This window comes from Micromys minutus (genome assembly GCF_963924665.1).
Source record: "Micromys minutus genome assembly, chromosome: 3".
NCBI lineage: Eukaryota > Metazoa > Chordata > Mammalia > Rodentia > Muridae > Micromys > Micromys minutus.
This window is the reverse complement of record NC_137972.1, coordinates 11,685,614-11,705,755: the sequence shown is the minus strand read 5'-3', so window position 1 is coordinate 11,705,755 and position 20,142 is coordinate 11,685,614. Positions and strand designations below refer to the sequence as shown.

The 20,142-nt window shown below is 46.2% G+C and overlaps 1 protein-coding gene across 2 annotated transcripts in view; it reads right to left on the bottom strand.

The window, feature by feature from the left end:
- Positions 1 to 20,142, bottom strand: part of GUCY2C (guanylate cyclase 2C) — a gene marked incomplete at both ends in the record, with an annotated part of 66,790 nt that overhangs the window by 15,567 nt on the left and 31,081 nt on the right. The window contains 10 exons of one of the 2 annotated variants that reach the window (XM_080913664.1): positions 1,268 to 1,359; positions 4,658 to 4,746; positions 5,569 to 5,706; positions 7,386 to 7,518; positions 8,581 to 8,667; positions 12,696 to 12,800; positions 13,190 to 13,261; positions 13,875 to 13,937; positions 17,905 to 18,010; positions 18,642 to 18,723. In XM_080913664.1, coding sequence (XP_080769790.1) covers positions 1,268 to 1,359; positions 4,658 to 4,746; positions 5,569 to 5,706; positions 7,386 to 7,518; positions 8,581 to 8,667; positions 12,696 to 12,800; positions 13,190 to 13,261; positions 13,875 to 13,937; positions 17,905 to 18,010; positions 18,642 to 18,723 — 967 coding nt within the window. The remainder of the gene's footprint in view (positions 1 to 1,267; positions 1,360 to 4,657; positions 4,747 to 5,568; positions 5,707 to 7,385; positions 7,519 to 8,580; positions 8,668 to 12,695; positions 12,801 to 13,189; positions 13,262 to 13,874; positions 13,938 to 17,904; positions 18,011 to 18,641; positions 18,724 to 20,142) is intronic. The other variant, XM_080913665.1, reaches the window with a different exon arrangement.

The window sequence follows — 20,142 nt, the reverse complement described above, 5'->3', positions numbered from 1 at the left end:
CCTTGGGGGCTGGACAGATGGTTCATAAGAGCCTGCTCTGCTTTACCAGAGGACCTTAGTTCATCTCCTAGGACCTATGTCAGGTGACTCAGCCACCTGCAATCCCAGTTCAGGTCTAGGGTACCTGGGTGCCTGCACACATGTTTAAATAATTAATTAATAATTAAATAATAATTTAATTAATTAAAAAACAAATAATTAAATAGTATTTATTATAATTAAAATAATTTGAAATAAAATTTTAATTTTTATAAAATACACAAATAATTATAAATAAAAACTAGATCTTAAAAATATTAAGAACTCTCTAATGTTAAGAACTACCCATCTGGACCTGGAGAGATTGCTCAGTGGCTAAGAGCACTGGCTGCTCTTCCAGAGGACCTGGGTTCGATTCCCAGCAGCCACATGGCAGCTCACAACTGTCTGTAACTTCAATCCCAGGGTCAGATGCCTTTTCTGGTCATTGTATGTACATGGTACAGACATTTATGCAAAAAAGTATATATATACACACATATAATCATTTAAATATAAAAAACAATTACCCAGGGCATTATAGAATCCCAGGGCCCAGGTTAGACTTGTAAACGTGTGTGTGTGTGTGTGTGTGTGTGTGTGTGTACATGTGCGCACTGCAGGGACTTTTCTCCTGAATGCAGCTGCTGCCCAGAGAAGCCGGAAGCATCCTGTCCCTTGGAGCTGGACTCACAGGTAGTTATGACTCTCCTGATGTATGCTATAGGAACCAAACTTGGGGCCTCTGCAAGAGCAGTATGTGTCTTAACTGCTGAACCATCTTCCTTGCCTCTGGAAACTATCTTTTTAAAGATTTATTTATTATTTTATGTATATGAGTACACTGTAGCTGTCCTCAGACACACCAGAAGAGGGCATCAGATCCCATTACAGATGGTTGTGAGCCATCATGTGGTTACTGGGATTTGAACTCAGGACCTCTGGATGAGCAGACAGTGCTCTTAACCACTGAGCCATCTCTCCAGCCCTGGAAACTATATTTTAATGATAAAGTATGATATATTATAATGGATTTTATCCTTGAGTGTTTAACTTTATAAGAGAGCATATCCCAGAGAAGTGGTCTTTTTATCTCTGAATCGTTTGAATTTTATGTGACAGGTGTTGGTTATAGCCTGAGAATTTTATTGGCACAAACATTTTCAGTCCTTGGTAGCACTAAATATAACTATCCAACCGTCGTTAAAAAATCCAAAATTAGGAGGAAAAGTACAAATGTCAGCAATACCCAAATATTTTGGCTAGTGTGCTCTCGATTTTCTTGAAATCTGGCCTCTTTTCTGGATCCTCCTCCCAACAGTTTTTGACCAGTAGGTAGACCTGCAAAGATGAAGTGGGCGGGGATTAGTAGACCTGCAGAGAGGAAGTGGGCGGGGATTAGTAGATAGACTTGCAAAGAGGAAGTGGGTGGGGCTAAACTCAAGGTGAGGGTGGGGGAGAATGCTAAACTCCAGGATAGGTCTTCATTCCGTCCTCCTAGATGGGCGTGATCAAGGCGGGGCTATTTCACAAGGATCTGCCAGTTTGAGCGTGAGAACCGGCTTCCAGCTCTCTCCCTTTCACGTTGTAGACTCCGCCGCCTACAATACCACACCCAGTCAGCCTTTGGAGTGCAGTTCCTTAAAATGTGGTAAAGGTTTGAACGAGGCTGGGTTTATGGGAGAGAATAAAGGCTCTACAGGAACATGTCGTGTTTATGTGTGTGTGTGTGGGGGGGTAAGAAGTAATGAGTTTCAGGTTGATGAGATGCCTTCGCAAGTTAAGGGGTCTCTGTCTCTCTCTGTCTCTCTCTCTCTCTCTCTCTCTCTCTCTCTCTCTCTCACACACACACACTGTAATAAACAAAAACTAATAAAATTAATGTGCCTTAATGGAAACAGAGCAAGCGGTCTACATAAGAAAGCTCGATGCTTTGTTAATCTCAGCTGCAGCTGGGAGTCATTCCCCCCCAGGACCACACAGGCCCCACCCCAAAGCATGAACTGATTTGTGAACACATATGTGTGTTCTGAATTTTTCATGGGCAAAAGGCAATTGTACCTACGTTTCAAGTTTCCCACGTGACAGGGGTGCACGGTTGTAATGGAGGAAAGGAAGGGGAGAGGAAGAGGAGGTAGAAGGACCTGTTACTTTATCTGCCACCATATTTGTGACTTGACCCCCAAAGGGAAGCTGCCGCCATTTATTTAAATAAAGTTTGCTCTGTGGTTGGAAACAGGGTGATGAATGGTTCAGTACAGGATTCCTCTCCTTGGATTTTATCCGAATGGTTCCTGGGAGAGAGCTAAAGCCACGCTGCCTCTGTCTGTTTATCTAGCCTCTGGGTGATGCCCCTGCCTCAGAATGAGCCACACCTCTGAGGAGCAAAGGGGCTCTGTTGAGAGATGGGTTTCAGGCTTGCTTTCTACTGGGACCAGTTACTAGGGCATGCAGTCTTTGCCTAGTTTCCAGTTGCAGAATCAATCAGCAACAGTGATGAATTGTGGATATTGCTTTGGTGAATAGGGCTTTCATCATCTGTATAGACCATCTGCCCTGTCTACTCTTCCATGGTGTAGACCCCTTTAACTACAGGTTGAAAAGGTTCAGGGAAAAACTAGGTCTGTACCGAACACATACAATATTGTACAACATGACAATAGATCTTCACAGGCGTTATTGTATAGATCCATAAGTAACACAGAGGTGATTTAAGGCACCCTGGAAGTTGCAGATATGCAGATGCCCACTATCTGATGGCAAGGGGCCCCAACGGGCAAGGATTCTAGAGGTTGGAGGATCCTGGAATCTTTCTATTCTTGCTGGGGATGACGGAAAAGATCTGATGACGTGGAGGAGGTGAGGGAGGAGTTCAGAAGAACCGGAGAAAGGGACAGGAACAGCCTTGGGAGGGAGTAGTTATCTTAGCAGCCTTATGTCCCTCCCACGCCTTCTCCTGTGCCCTCCCCTCAATCCTACCCCCCATTCCTTTCTTTCATCTTTTTCTCTCTTCTCTGCTTTCTTTAATTTTATAATGGGGCTCACTATATAACCCCACTGTCTTCAAACTCAAAGTCTTTCTGCCCCAGCCTCCTCAGTACCGGGATATATGGATCCCCATGCCTGACTATTTAAATGTTTCCTCTGAGTTTCTAAAATAAAGCACACTTTTCCCCCTTTTCCCTTCTTTCCTTCTATCCTTCTTTTGTCCTTTCTTTCCTTCTTTCTTCCTTCCTTCGTTTCTTCCTTCCATCCTTTCTTCCTTCCTTTCTTTCTCTCTTTCTTTTGCAAAAGGTCTCCTGTAGCTCAGGTTGGTCTCTAACTCTCTGTGTAGCTGAGGATGACTTTGAACTCCTGACTGTCTTGCCTCTTTCTACCCCTCAAGTGCAGGGATTACAGGCATGTGCCACCACACCTAGCTTAGTAAATTGAAAGTAGAATTTTAAAACAAAACACACTTTTAGTCCTAGGAAATCAGTTGAGTCAGAAGATTATCTTCATCTCCTTATCTGTGCAGGTTTGTCTGTGTAAATGAGACAAAGTCTCACGTAGCCGAGGCTGGACCTCCATACCTGATAATCCTCTGTACCTTCTAAGCTCTGGGGTGGAAGATGTATATATCCATAGCCCGCTCACATTTCTTCTTAAATCAGTAGAAGTGTTCGTAAGCCTAACACACACATTACATATATCTCGCTCTCAGAAATGTAGACAGTGATGTTTCCTTCCCCCAGCAGCTCTGCCCGAGCTGAAGGAGGAGTGAGATCATCTGGTCACATGCAGGGGCATCCTCGTCCCTGTGTCCTATGACTGTCACCACAGAGCAGTCCCTCCTTGCCTAGGAGAGATGACCCCAAGGCTCCCAGGGGAGAGCTTCAAGTATGAGAGTACAGAGTCCGGCATATGCTTCCCATTAGAGGGAGGTGTAGTAATAACCAGTGATAAAGTAAAAACAGTTACAGTAATATACCAGAAATTCCCCATCACTGCAGTGCACTTGAGAGCGAGCCGTTATTAAGTCATGGGGGTCACGTGAGCTCATCATCCAGTCGTCAACCCCTGAGCCTAGGTGCCCACTGAGAGGGAGGGGAGGATACAGAGAGCCGACATGTCAGATGTAGAGTTTTATGATGCTGAGCAACTTGAAATTTATAAATTGTTTATTCTAGAGTTTTCTATTCAGTAATTTTTGGACCCCAGTGATTTATGGTAACTGAAAACACACACACACACACACACACACACACACACATACACACACACAATCAAACAAAAGGGGTGACTGTATTTGGCCTTTTCAGATATGATTACTAAAAAAATCTTGAGCAAGGGCAAGTGTACGGGGTTACCTGGGTGGGTCCACACGGGCTCATGCCTGCTCTAATCAGAAGAAGAGACAGGAGCAATTGAGACAGTCAAGAGGATGTGACTCAAGGCATTGCTTAGAACGGGTGGCTACAAACCAAGAAAAGTCACTAGGAGTTCTCGGAGGAGGAATGGACTACCTCCAAGGAACCCGGAGGCCCCGCAGAGCTTCCAGAACTCTCTGTGGGTACGTTCTGGTGTTTCGCCACCGAGCGTGTGGTAAGATTCACTGCAGACAGATCGGTGAAGATGGAAGACGGGAAGAGCCACTCACCTCCAGCTCCTTCTCCTCTGCGGTTTCCAGGAAGAGATCTGGGCGGAAAGGTTTCGTCCCATACGAATGTTCCACCCTGAAAATCTTCTCTGATTGGACGAGAACAATTAGATGATGAGAAGACGCCCAGTGAGGACTGTTCGGCACTGTATGAGTTGGTTCACCCCTTGGTCCTTCAGTCCAGGAGTGGGAGAGCCTGCCTCCAGACGCGAATGAGGTGGGAGGAGTCTTCCCCCACTTACAACCTGATTGGCAGCTAACACCAGATTCTACCAGGGCCTTCCTCAGGCTTTCCCAGTCCCTCTCCGTACCCTGACTCCCAGATCCCCCAAGCTGACACCCAAGACAGTCTTGAGTTAGTGCATAGTAAATACCCAGAGAGTGAAGACCAGATGAAAGGAACAACGTGTTTTCCTGTGACGAGAAGCAACGGAAAAACTAAGCGCTGCTTTAAATAAGGATGAAGTGCACGTGCTGCCTTGCTAGCCTGTGCTAGCCCCGTTAGCAAGCACACGCCTTGCCTTCTGTGGTCAAGAGGAGAATTGGAGTGCAGGGAAGGCTGTTACGGTGTCTGCTTCTTTGAGGCAGTGGATCATGCAGGCCAGGCTGGCTTTAAAGTGGTTAGGAAGCTGAGCATGGCCTTGAACTCCCGATTCTCCTGCATCCACTTTCCAGTGGCATGGACCACCAGAGCCAGCAAGTGAAGGAAGATCCTTTAACACTGATATGGGCACCTACCAGTAATAATGGCACCTGGCTGAGCTCTCTAACACCAAGCCTTTGCAATCCTCATAGACTGCGCAGCTCAGAGAGGGCCTGATGGGATGGATGTGGACCAGAGATCTGGGTCTCAGTGAGTCCTGAATGCAGATGGGCTGGCACTGTACCAGGCTGGAGGAGGTCCGACTCACCGTTCTGATCTCGGCAGCCCAGCGTGTAGAACGTTTCCTTGCGGAGGATTATCTCCTGGGCGATGATGGCGAAGCTGTACACGTCTCCTTTCTGAGAGACCGTAGCTAGGCGCAGGTGCTCGGGAGCGGTCCACAGGTCTGTGCGGAAGATATCAACGGGGCTAAGTTGGAGGGAGGCGGTTTTACCTGTGCTGAAGGTTCAGGCAACAGTCATCTGGGATCGGCAGATCCAGCAAAATTATGTTAAGGATGGGATGTATGTCATCTGACCAAAAAGCTTTGTCCCTTTATAGAGCACTTTGGCACCCAGCAGCTCCTCTGTAAGAACTCACTAGGGCTTGAGAGGATGGTTCAGTGAGGAAAGCACAAACGAGAGGACCTGAGGTTGGATACCCGGGAAGCCATCGGAACACTGGGTGGGCGTGGTGTCTGTCTGCCATTCCAGTGCTAAGAAGGTGGAGACAGATTTCCCAGAGGAAGCTGGCTAGTCAGGATGGCCGCATTGACAAGCTCAGGATTTAGTAGTGAGACACCCTCAATGAATAAAGTGAGGTGTGGTTGAGAAAGGCTCCTGACATAACCTCAGTCTTCTGCACCAACGAGCACACACACGCACGTGTGCACACACACATGTAAATACTGCACCCCATGCACACATGCAAGCACACTGCATACACATATACATGCTGAAAAGAATACAAAAGGACGTCCTGTATTTAGCCCAATATCATGTTAAACTTCACAGAGCTGGGGAAATAGAGGTAGAAACACACACGCGCGCGCGCGCGCACACACACACACACACACAGAGAGAGAGAGAGAGAGAGAGAGAGAGAGAGAGAGAGAGAGAGAGAGAAATAAAACTCAAAGAATTGTTAAACAGAATTGGAAGCAAGAGCTTCCTTTTTGGTTTTACGTTAGGACAACGTGAGTGTTAGATTTCTGAGGTGGCTTAGCTGTTCCTTATAATAAAGACTAAAGGGGAAACGCAGTCGTGCCCGCCCTCCGCACACTCGTGTGACTTCACGTTCCTCTTCTGGACCCTTCCCACAATCCTGAAGAACAATGATGCTGTATTTCACAGACTGTATGTGCACATGCAAGTGCGTGTATGTGTCTATGTGTGTCTATGTATCTTGTCACCACAGAGCAGCGAATGGTAGTGTCTGTACGGGAACAGGGTCTCCTGCTCGGCGCTCCATGTTCTTGTGCAAAACTCCACCCTGGGTTACTCCCACCTCCTGCAGAGTTCAAGTAGATGGTTCTACAGGCTCAATTAGCTTCTACAAGTCTGTAAGTCCCTCCTGCTTTTTCATTTGTCTCAAGAGACAGAGCTGAGGACAATGTTCAGGGAAGACACCTGTTTAACTCACAAAGCATCCCTTAAGGGGTCAGAGATGGCTCAGCGGTTAAGAGCATTTTCTTTTCTTACAAAGCACCTGACTTTAGTTCCAGTGTCTACAGCTCACATCATCTGTAACCCCAGGTCCGGGGGTCTGATGCCCTCTGTTGGCCTCTGTGGGCAGTACATGCACACACCACACAGATGCATACCCATACATAGAACAATACATTTACTAAAAGAAAAAAGCATTCTTTGGCTGACAGAGAGGGTGTGCTAGAGAAAGAGAGCGTGCCCATCTCCCCATCTTTTCTTTTCCTGAACTTTCTATGTGAGACAGAAATGATAATAATAAAAAACAACAAAACCCAACCAACCAAGAACAACAACATCAACAACAACAAAAAGAAAAAGAAAAAAAAAAAAAGAAAGAAAGAAAGAAAAGAAAAGAAACTCAAGTACAAGAGGCACAGACCTTTTTTTGGAGGCAGGATGGAATTGCACCCAAAATCGGTGATCTTCACCACCATGCGGCTGTCCACCACACAGTTGGTAGATTTCAGACGCCCGTGGACTTCAATCTTACTGGAGTGCAGATAGGACATCCCCTGTAATTTTTTTTCAGACGGTGGGAAAACAAAGTGATGTCACATGCTTTGGCTGAGTGACCACTTGAAAGACAGGAGTGGCACTTTGAATACATTTCTCTGCATGTGTTGCTGTCCTATTCAATTTTAAATTCAGTGCAGTATTTCGCTTTAAAGGTGTGAAAGGGCTGGAGAGGTGGCTCAGCGGTTAAGAGCACTGGCTGCTCTTCCAGAGGTCCTGAGTTCAATTCCCACCAACCACGTGGTGGCTCACAACCATCTGTAATGGGGTCCGAGGCCCTCTTCTGCTGTGACTGAAAACAGTGACAGTGTGCTTATATAAATAAAATAAATATTTAAAAAGTTAAAGGTGCTGTGAAAACCATGTTTGTGAAGCATAGCTCGATCACAAGGAGAAAGAGGAAGTTGAGTGCAAACGGAGGCTAAGTAGCTGTGAACCATACAGGGCTTTGTGACAAGACATGTGGGTTTGCATTATCTCACCCATGAAGCCATCTGGGAAGCCCCTACCTTGGGTTTTGAGACAGAGCCTTTCACTGGAACAGAGCTTTCCAGTTAGGCCCAGCTGATTAGGTCAGTGAACCTGGAGAGTTTGTCTGTTTCTTCTGCCCCAGCTCCAGAATTATGTGTGCCACCAGATCCAGGTTTTGGGATTCAAATTAAGTTCTTCATGTTTGAGCAGCAAGCACTTTACGCACTGAGCCATCTGGTCAACCCTGTTGACATGTTTTCATTTTCTGCTTACTTGGACCATGAACATATACATGTCTCTGGCTTTCTGCTGCTTTGATCCAAAAACAGTGCTGACTGCCGTACGTGTTTGAAGGAAATGACTGGACTGAGTCACTCCCTAAAATCTAGTAGATTTGGAAGTTATTTCATATGGTACTTTATTTATAACAAATCTATAAGAATGTGTAATTACACACGTCATCTCGTCAAGTCCTGCATACGACACATGTACCATGGCTGCCGTCATGCTGAGGACACCAGCATGGATGGTGGCCAGGAGCTTGTTACACTTTTATCTTCATGAATGTTTCTGTGGCATGTGTCTCTTACCTTAGCAATGTCATTTAGGACAGAGATCTTAAACTCCCAATCCATGAACGTGCCATCAGGGTAGGAAATCGTGTCATTTAGTACTTCCTGAACAAGAGAGAGAAACACACGCATAAGGAGAAGGATGGCGTGCCACAGGGAAAGCCAGCATGGACAGATTGTGAGCCGGATCAACCAATCAGCAGTCTGCCAACTCAGGAACATGCTGTCACCCTCTTTTATGATCACCTACCATCACGGGTTGTCTGACAGAGCTACAGTCTGAGGAGTGTGGTAGGCGATTTTACTGTGTGGCTACTGTATGATGTCCTCACACAAACCTAGAGCCGGGGACCTTCAAAGTTCAGGTCACTGGGCACAAAGCCCATAAATCACAGATGTCCTTTAGTGCAGAATAGTATTCTCCGTACACCCCGATACAGACACATGCAGACACAGACAAACGCAGACACAGAGATACACTTTTTCTGTGTCTCTGTCTCTGTGTTTGTCTCTCTGTCTCTGTCTGTCTGTTTCTCTCCCAATGCCCACAAGAAACAAGACAATACAACGAGGAAAAATCAAGTATAATCAAAATGACTTGGGAGTCTTAAGCAAGAGAATTTCTACAAGTTTGAGGTCAACCTGGGCTATGTAGTGAGGCCCTGTCTGAAGAAAGAAAAAAGAAAGGGAGGAAGGAAAAAGGAAAAGAGACACGAGATATATCATGTTGCTGACTACAGTATAGTAACCTGAAATAATGATAAAGCCAATCATACAGTAAATACATAAATAAGAAACATAACCATTATCAAATATATACTGTACTTAGGAGGTAGAAAAAGAAGGACCAGAACTTCAAGGGTAGCTTGAGCTACATAGTTAGTTTGAGGTTAGCCTGGGCTATGTGAGACCCTGTCTCAAAACCACCCAACAAACAAGAGAGCCATTGGGTGGATTTCACCATCAGGTAGGATGGAAAGACAGCCCACTGCCTGGAGTCTGGCTTTGAAGCCCGAGTTCAAAGTATCTGCCCTGCCTGTTCCATCTCGAGAAGACTGGAGAGATGTGTTTGTTTTTATATGTTTTTAAACATCTTGTTTCGAGGCAGGCTCTTCCTTGGTAGTCCACAAGACCTGAAAGCCCACAGCACATAGGCAGAGAACTTCCTGTGAGGCCTAAAGTTGTGGTTCTTTTGCATCTGCTTCCTGAGATCTGGGAGTGCAGGCGTGTGCCGCAGCCATGCTGGCTGGACCAGTCTTTTTAATCAGGGAGTTGCTCCTGAAATTCTGCCATTAGGCTCATGTGTCTACCCTGTTGTTAATTACATCAATTGGCTTAATTGCTCTGGGTTTTCTTTCATTCTGCTAAGATCTCTGCCTTTAAGAGAGCTCTTGGCTTTCCTAGGAACTGGAAGAGCTAGGTCTTCAACTAATCTAACATTAGGGTGACTCTTATAAAGATACAAGGTTTTGTTAAGCCAGTCAGCAACTGTTTTCAGCATAACCCAAAGCAGAATATTAACTGAAAACAGCTGTTCTTATTTTAGGGGGAAAAACCTGACTGAAGTCTTGCCCACCCTTGCCTGTCCTCACCTGCCAGCGCAATTCTGTTTTGAATGCAAAAAATGTACAGGTATCTTTCAGAAAATGTGAACCAAATTTGCAGAATATCAAAAAGTAGAAAAGAAAACCACCTCTGGCTGCAATGTCTGATCTAGCCTCTCATTTTGGTATATCATTTTTTATTCTTTAATGCATATTAATAGAAAGCACATGGTCCTGTTCTATAAAATTATCTTTGCAGGTTTATGTGCTATTTCCTGGGATGTCTTAATATTTTTCTCCCTTAAAGAGTGGGGAGAATTATCATTAGAAGTGCTTGCTCAGTTTATCAGTATCGATTAAAGTGATCCCTCTCAGGCCCATAAACATGATCGTCTGGTGGATGGGAGGACGGGGCTCGGATGCCAAACACCAACACAAATGTCAGGCAGCCACAGTAGCCTCTTCTAACCTCAGCACGGGAAGGCAGAGGCAGCCTGGAGTGGGCAGCCAGTGAGCCTAGAGATCCACGGACTCTGGTTCAAGTGAGAGACCCTCCCTCAATATATAAGGAACGTCAAGGAAGATACCTGCCATCATGCTCTGACCGCCATGTTTCTGAGTGTGTGTGTTTGCACATGCACGTGCACGCAAACACAGACTCGTGTACACACACATACACACAAACACACACATACACACATGCACCCCCACACATACATACACACACATACACACATATACAAACACACACACAAACACACACACATGCACACACACATACACACATACATACACACAAACACACACACACACACAAACACACACACACACACACACACATGAGTCATATTGTTCTAGGACCTTGGCTATAACGCATCATCATTTTTTACACAGAATTAACCAAATTCTATTGATTGCGTTTTATTCTGGTATACAGCTAGTTTAATAGTGCGGTATTTTGTTGATCTTCCCCAGGTACACTCATAACCGTAGGTTGTACTCAGTTGCACGGTTAGTCCTAACACTAGCCTTGTGAAGTGAGTCTGGAGGTGTTGGTTTTGTTTCACGTTCAAACCCTCTTTACACAGACAATGGTTGTTGAACTTGAGAAGAACTAAGCCGATAGCGTGGGAGCTGCACTTTAGTCTCTTGTTGATGGTCCACAGATGATGTGATAAAACTAGAAAAAAGCTTGTTCTTTGTGTCCCTAGGTCCTTGGCACTTAACTTCTAAAACCTGTGCCATTTCCTGACAGAGGAAAAGGGAAGAGGAGAGAGAGAAGAACGCCATTGCCTTTTTGGGAAGCCTCTTTAAACACTGCATAGCCTATGCTAACAATTCTCCATGTCCTCTACAGTGGGCATTGGGGCGGGTGCCTGAGTCAGCCCCCTGAGTGCTGTGGTTACACACCCCACTCCGGTGTGTGTGTGTGTGTGTGTGTGTGTGTGTGTGTGTGTGTGTGTGTGTTTGTTTAGAATCAGGGCTGACAGGAAGGCTCAGTGGATAAAGCTGCTGCCGCCAAGCTTTGCTGTGAGGCTTTAGGTTACACAGAGCACTGGTTTATTTATTTTTCGTGCCTTTGGTGGGGGTGCCTGGCTACGGTGCTCTCGTGGAGTTCAGACAACTTGCAGTGTAAGAAAACCCAGTTCTCTGCTTCCACCACATGGGATCTAGGACTCACTTCATCAGGCTTGGGCAAGTGCCTCAGTGCAGTTGGCAATGAAGGAAGTCCTGGAGCCTGGGGACCACTGGTTTGGGCATCAATATGGTGCCCTCTGCTCTCAAAGCATCCTGATAAAGTCCAAAGAAGGCTCAGCACGTCAGAGCATTAGAACCTGTGCCCAGCCACTGGGCAGACCCAGGAGAAAATTCCTCAGGCCTCTTTGCGGCCCTTGTCCTAGATTCCAGCCTGCTCTTGTCTTTTCCAAGTCCTATCTCCCACACCCCGCCCCGTTCTTTGAGTAATAACTGATTGTGTCCTTCAGAGAGCTCAACAGCTCCGGGGACCAGGCTTGATGCTTAGCTATTCTGTGAACTTAGCCCTGTCTTACTTCCCTACAAGCTCGGGGGCTGCCTATCAGAATACCTGAGCCCACCTGGCTCCCATCGTCCAGGCGGTGGGGGTGGGGAAGGGGAATGGAGCCGGATAGGTCGTCTGATGCTCTTTGAGCATCTGCCCTTTGTACTTTCAGCCCCAAAGCAAGTGAATAATGTGAATCAAGTCTCAAAGCGCTCACTCACCCGCCCTCTACGTTTGCTCCATTCTGCCTTTCTGAATACTTTTGGCTTGCTTGTAATGATGTCATAGGACTGAGCAATGTAATCTGATGGTTCTGATCACCTTTCCCGATGCCTCTCTGACGTCATTTCATCGAGTGAGACTTTGTCTTATGTGTATGAGCATTTTGCCGGCACGTGGATCTGCCTGCATACCTCGAGTGTGCAGCGCCCGCAGAGACCAGAGGAAGTGTTAGATCCCCTGGAACTGGAGGTTCGTGTGGTCCACGGGGCCATATCTCCAGCACGGTTTTTTGTTCCCCTTTTCCGTACTGACCACTTAGGTCACAGGAAGTGACCGTAGCTCCTTACCCGGAGGGATCCCCTCTCACAGTATTCGATCACCCCAAAGATCCTGGTGTCCAGCTTCACAGTGCCGTAGAACTTGGTCAGGTTGTAGTAATCCGACTGCAGCAACTAGAACAGGAGAGAAGGCTGTTTATAAAGCAAAGACGGAGGATGGGAGGGGTGGGGGTACCAGTGTGGAGAATTAGGTAGCGGTGTGATGTGCTCCTTTGAGGTCTTTGGAAGGAAGGGTCCCTGTAACAACCAAACAAACGCCGGTCCCCACTCCTCCTCACACTTGTCACATCCTACTCAACTACATTGAATAAAATTGTAACTACTTTCCAATGAAACCAGGGTGGTGACATAGGCCACATCAGGCCTCGGTGTCTCTTGGTAGACTGTCAACAAGCCAGGTTGCCCCTGCCTTGCCTCGGGGGATTTTCTGTTGGCAGCAGCACTGGGGACCTCGGTGTTTGGGTGAGAGTGGTTCTGAGGTATGAGGTTCACAGGGTTCATACCTTGTTTAGTTCTATCTTCTGCTTCTCACTGAAGTTCCCGTCACTGTGCTTGAGGTCTTTCAGAATCACTTTCTGCCAAGATCAATTGAGAAAGGGGGACTTGTAGCACGAGTCTTTCCATGGACAGACAGACTCCAACAGACAGAGCCACCGGAAGACAGGGCGCTGGGTGAACCAGTGTGAGCATACTGTGGAAATTTGCTTTCGGGCTCCCTTACCTCGTAAACATTCTGGAAAACTCTGTGTTTGCCTAAAGCTTATCAATAAGGCCTACTAACCGGGATGTGGTGGGCTGGAGTTGGAATGTTTCTTGTAGAATAACTGGAGGAAATGGAAGGAAGGGAGGGAGAGAGAAAGAAAACAAGGAAGAGTGGGAAGGAAAACAAGGAAGGGAGGGTGGAGCCCTCCCTGGCAGGGATTCTTGGGGAACCTAAGGGCTGCCCTGAGTGAGCAGAACCTCATGTCTCAAGTCCTCCACATCTCATAAGAATATGTCATTGTTCTTCCGTGTCCCCAGACCCTGAAGCAGAGTTCTGACTGCCATGCAAGACTCCGAGTGGCCTCTGGCAGCTTCCTGGGCACCTCTACCATTGCGTTGTCAAGGTCAGGGGTCAGGACAGCTGTGTCAGAACACCCAGCACACACCCAGCAGGGTCAGGACAGTGGGGGACAGTGCCATACCAACCTTCTTGTCATATTTGCACTGTCGAACTCTCTGAACTGTGTCCCGTCTCCTGTCATCGTCAATCTGGTGGAGGAAAGAGCAATTGCTTTAGAACCTCATGTCCGTCCTTTCCGTTGCCATGGAGACAAGAGACTCTCCATGGCTGTGCCTGCTGAGTGTTCGACACTGCTGGCCAGGCCCCTTGACACACTCCATGGGTGTACCCTTTGCTCCTTCTGATCAGCTCTTCTTCCCTTCCCGTGTCTACCACCCCATGCTCCGGGATTTCCTCCCTCCTCTCGTGACCCTTTCAGTACCAAGGATTCTGTTTGCTTCCTGCTCCTCTGATTCCCCTACTGCTGGGAGTCTTAGCCTATGCCATCTCCTGGCAGATGCTCTTAAAAGGATGTTACAAGGGGCTGGAGAGATGGCTTAGCTGTTAAGAGCACTGACTGCCCTTCCAGAGGTCCTGAGTTCAAATCCCAGCAATCACATGGTGGCTCACAACCATCTGTCATGGGATCTGATGCCCTCTTCTGGTGTGTCTGAAATCAGCTACAGTGTACTCATAAAAGTAAAATAAATAAATATTTTCTTTAAAGGATGTTGCAAAAGCTCACTGCTTTTGAGTTTAATTTTACACCTAAAGGCCCAGCAGAGACGAAATTAAGACGACAGTCCTGGGTTTGTGTTAGAATTGCCCAATCAGCTGATTTCTCAAAAAGAGCCTAAAATATGAATTTTTATATTTAGTGCATGATCTCATATGCTGACAGTTGAGTTTAAAAATGTCAACACAGAACAACACACACACGTGTGCATACACACTCATGAGCATGTGTACACCCGTGCACTAGCACAGGTTAGATATCGCTCCTGACTTCCCTGATGCTGACTTCTGGTCTATACACAGAAAAAGAGTTAAGCCTGGTTTTATCTTTAAATTTATGTTGGATAGAGACTTAGAGTTCTGTGCCAGCTAATTTTACATCAACTCACTTGAGGTAACCCCAGTTGAGAAAACGCCTCCATAAGATTTGGCTATAGGCAGACCTGTGGTGCATGTTCTTAGTTAGTAATTGATGGAGGAGGGCCCAGCCCGTTGTGGGTGGGGCTGCCCCTGGGCTATGGTCCTGGGTTCTATATGCAAAGATGCTGAGCAAGGCACGGAGAGAAAACCAGTGAGCAGCACTCCTCCATGGCCTCTGCATCAGCTCCTGCCTCCAGGTTCCTTCCTTATTGGAGTTCCTGTCTTGACTTCCTTCAGTGATGAATAGTGATGCAGAACCACAGCCAGATAAATCCTTTTCTCCCCAAATTGCTTGTGGCCATGGTGTTTCATCACAGCAGCCATAGCCCTAACTGGGACAGGTGTGTTATTATCCTTGCTAAATTCAAGAGGCCATCCTTAAATGCAGCAGAAATAGCTTGATCAACTTCCAAGACTGATGACTGGTACTCTACTCATTAAGGAAAAAATGTTTAAATGGGTCAAGGTCTGGACAGAAAGTCCTCACTCAAATTACAAAGTTTATAAGTTGAATTTCGGTCAAAGGCTCCAGAATCCACTCAGGGACTTTTCGGTATGAGCTTTTTAGCAAGCACGTGTACAGAAGAAGACAGCCTTTCTAGGAGGTAACTTTTGACCTTGTAGTCTCAAATCGCCTTTCCAGAGGAACAACAGCTGCCCATCTCCAAAGGAGACATGAGATTTGTTAGGAGTATCCAGTACTGGTATCCAGGGACTCCTGCTCAAAAGAATCCTAAAGGTTACCTTTTTATCATCCAACTACAGCCTCTCTCCTCTCTATATGCAGTTTCCTGATAAAACCCATAAGCAGGCAGATTTGATTATTTCCCAGAATGCTTGCTGGTCAGATGGTATATAATAAAGTCCCTTTTGTCTTTGAAACATCTTGGTGCTACAATAGCAACCCCTGCTTAATACTGATAGTTGTAGCATCCTCTTCCTTCTCTTCCTCATCTTCTTCTCCTTCCTCTTCTTCTTTTTCCTCCTCTTCCTCCTCCTCTTCTCCATCCTCCTCTTCTCTTCCTCCTCTTCTCCCTCCTCTTCCTCTTCCTCCTCCACCCCTCTGCCTCCTTCTGTCTCCCCCTCTTCTGCTCCCTGAGTCTTTCTCTTAGCTCCTCCTTTCCTTATTTCCCTCTTCTTCATCTTCTTCCACCTTTTTTCCAATCTCTTTCATTTTATAAATGCATTATAGGAGGGTTAAGTGATCACCTAAGACTTCAATGTATCTAAAGGTTTTCTTATGTGTGGATCAAGTCAGTAATTTAAGGCAGCACATTTTGCTTTTGGAAACCCAGTTGTCTTGGGGTCATTTACTCTTTACTGCAAAATACTGGAGATGGATTTCATTCTGACACTTGCCAGAGATAGACCAGTCTCTGCGAGTAGATTCTTTATGTGTGAGGTCTGGAAGACTACAGAAAGGCTGCTGGGGCATGAAGCAAGTGTGGGGAAAGACCATGCCACTGATGTACAGCGGTGAGCAGTCCGAACCATTGAAGGCCAGCATGCAGGATGTGGAGGTGGAACACCCAGAGAGCTTGGCACAGCTTCCTGTCCCCTCTCCCTCTGCTCCTGAGTGTAACTGATTTACTTCTGCCTGTCAGCTCATCCCTGACCCGAGGGACTTTATGAACTCCATCTATTTCGGTGCTTTTGTATAAAAGTACTGATAATACCATGGTATGAGTCAGGAAGATGCCTAAGTCTTCATTAGTTTGGGTTCAAACTGTAACCACATTTCTGGAATTCCAGTCCTGTTACCTGATGGGCTTAGGAGAAGATGAAGTAAAGCAGTAGTACACCTGGTACATAAGTTCTCAATAAGTGGGAACTTATTACTATTAATCGATCATCTAATGTGCCTTTCTATCATCTATTTATCTACCATCTATTAATTATCTATATCATCTATTATCTATTTATCTATCATTTATCTATCTGTTGTCTGTCTATCAATCATCTATCTATCTATCTATCTATCAATCATCTATCTATCATCTATCATCTATATATCTATCATCTGTCTATCTATCTATCATCTATCTATCTATCTATCTATCTATCATCTATCTATCTATCATCTGTCTATCTATCATCTATCTATCTATCTATCTATCATCTATCAATCATCTATCTATCATCTATCATCTATATATCTATCATCTGTCTATCTATCTATCTGTCTATCTATCTATCTATCTATCATCTATCATCTATATATCTATCATCTGTCTATCTATCTATCATCTATCTATCTATCTGTCTATCTATCTATCTATCTATCTATCATCTATCTTGCCGTACTATCTCCGTGTGACCCTACACAGCTTCTTAATACTTTGTCTTCTAGTATCACCCACAAAGACAGGATGATAAAGCATTTCATCAATGGGGAGTTTGTATTGCTGGCTGCAGAAAACGTGGGTGAGTTGTTCACAGTGGCTACTGGTTACATTTTCCAGCCAAGGGAAACCTGTAGACAAATCTTAGCAGAGGCTTCTTCGGCAATGACCAAAATATATGGCAGCTAATTAGCCTGAGGCGCCGAGTCCTGAGAGTAGGAGGAGCCAGTAGGTATTTCTCTCCCAGGTCAGAAGCTAAGAATGACTGACATACTGTTGTGGTGTGAGGGTGAAATGCCTCCTATGGGTTCATGTGCTCAAATACATGGTGCCTAGCTGATGGTACAGATCTGGGGTGTGCTAGAACCTTTAAGAGGTTGAACTTCCTGGAGTGGGTCACTGGGAGGACAGGGATGGGACAAACCTAATTGATAAGACCTTGGAAGGCATCTGGCCTGACTTCTTTCTCTTATCTGATTCATTGAGTTATGAGCAAGCTGCTCAGTCACCTACAGAGTGGTTCTAAAACTATGAGCCAGAAGAAGTTTTTTCCTGTAAGCTGCAAATATCTAAATCTTGGATTTGGGATGAATGAAACTGTCCATACTCGGCACATTTGTTACCGTGCTACCAAAGTCTTGTCCGATCTGCATCAACGGGTGGAATAAGCCCGTCTTACCTTCAGGCTGATGTGGTTGGTCTCATTGGTCTCCAGAGGAAAGATGTTTTCAGAAGGAATGTGGGACCATTTCTTCTGTCGAAGTTCATTGTCTCTTCTGTATTTTCTGTAACAGGAATAGAGCCAACAGGACATGATTATAAACATCTGTTCCATTTGGCGCCCAGACACTAGGACCTGGTGATTTCTTTGGTGTTATTGGTTTTGTTGTTTGAGACAGAGTCCTGCTGTGTAATGCAAGCTGTCCTCAAACTCACATTCTCTCTCCTCTGTCTGGGATTACAGGCATGGGTCACCACATCTGGTGGCATAGACAGTCTCTAAGCTTCTTCTAGACTCCACCCTATAGTGTACAATGGTTCTGCAGTCTCTCACAATGTACCAGTAGATCTCTGAAGATAGCGCTAGCTAGACACTGCTAATAATGTGGCTAACTGGACACAAGGCACGATTGTAGTCTTTTCAACACTCAGCAGAATTATCCCGAGCACACAGACTCACAAAGGCAGAGCCCAGAGCTTCAATGTGAGTCCTGTGCCTTGATGTCAGGGTTCTGATCTGCACAGACCAGCTTCTGCCTGCCTTCTAGATCCCAGGTCTGCCTCTTTTATTTATTTATTTATTTATTTATTTATTTATTTATTTATTTATTTATTTTATCAAGCATTGCCAACAGCTACCAGACTTCTGCCCTTCTCCTTTCCCCATCTGAGGGAAAGCCTGTGAGGAGGAGGTACCTCAGCACAAGGAGGGCAATGAGCAGCAGGACGACCACAATCCCCGTGAGCGTGAAGACAGCAATCATCAGGATCTGAGGGCCTGTGCAAAGAACGAAGGGGCATGCATTAGCAGAACCACAGTACAAACACATCCCAGAGCTTCTCCTGGTGGAACAGAATCTGAGGACACAACAAGGAAGAGGTCTTTTGGAAAGTATGTGTTAATTAATCTTTCCCTGGTCATATGTATCCAGCATCTCTAGTCTCTGAAGGAAGCTAGTGTGTGCGTCCAGAAAAAGTAGATCTCTCCCCTCCCCTCTTCTCCCCTCCCCCTCCTCCCCTCCCCTCTCCTCTTCTCTCCTCCCCCTCCTCCCCTCCCCTCTCCTCCTCTCCCCTCTTCTCCCCTCTCCTCCCCTCCCCTCTTCTCTCCTCCCCTCCCCTCCCCTCTTCTCCCCTCCCCTCCCCTCTCCTTCCGTCCCCTCCCCTCTCCTCCCCTCCCCTCCCCTCTCCTCCCCTCCCCTCCCCTCTCCTCCCCTTCCCTTCTCTTTTCTTACTAGGTAGCTCAGGGTTGCCTAAAATTTATGATCCCCTTGTGTGCTACAGCCACGTGGCTCCTCATTTGTAACCAAGACCACTACTGTCATTGGAACATTAAGTGGTTTTCAACACGTAATTTAAAGGGATATGAGCCTACCTAATATTCTCCAGACTTGGGAGTCTAAAGAGGTTCAGAAAAAAAAAAAGAAGATGGCTATTTTTAAATGCAGGACACATACTGTAAGAAAGCCAACTAGAATATCAAACCTCAGTGCTGCATACTATTCCTTTCCAAGATTTCTATTATTGAGGGAAGACAACAACCTGATTGTGCTAACGTGAGTGAATCATGTGTGTGTGTGTGTGTGTGTGTGTGTGTGTGTGTATTTTGAGTAGATGTCTTAAGATCACAGAGTTTTAGAAGAATAAGTAGAATTCAGGAAAATGGGAATATAATCTGAGGAAGCACTGGAGGGTGTAAGGGACAAATTTAGTTCGAGAAGCCACAGGAACAAACCCTCATAGGCTTGTCTTGGCTCACACGTGGCACAGAGCTTCCCCACTGGGCCGGAGTCAGTGGGTTCCATGAAAGGACTCAGAGTGACACACAAATGTGTAAGAAGCTGGAAGACAAGGGAATGTGGTAAAGAGGGCACAATTTTTCTCATAGCAGAGAAAGAGAGGGGAGAGGGAGGGGAGAGGGGGAAGGAGAGGGAGAGAGAGGGGGGAGGGAGGAGAGAGGGAGAGAGTGGGGAGGGAGGGGAGAGGGGGAAGGGGAAGGAGAGAGAGATGGGGAAGGAGGGTAGAGGGGGAGGGAGAGAGAGATGAGGAAGGAGGGGAGATGGGGAAGGAGGGGAGGGGGGAGAGAGAAGGGGGGAAGGAGGGAGGGGAGGAAGGAGGGGAGATGGGGAGGGAGGAGAGAGGGGGAGGGAGGAGAGAGGGGGAGGGAGAGAGAGGGGGGAGGGAGGGGAGAGGAGGAGGG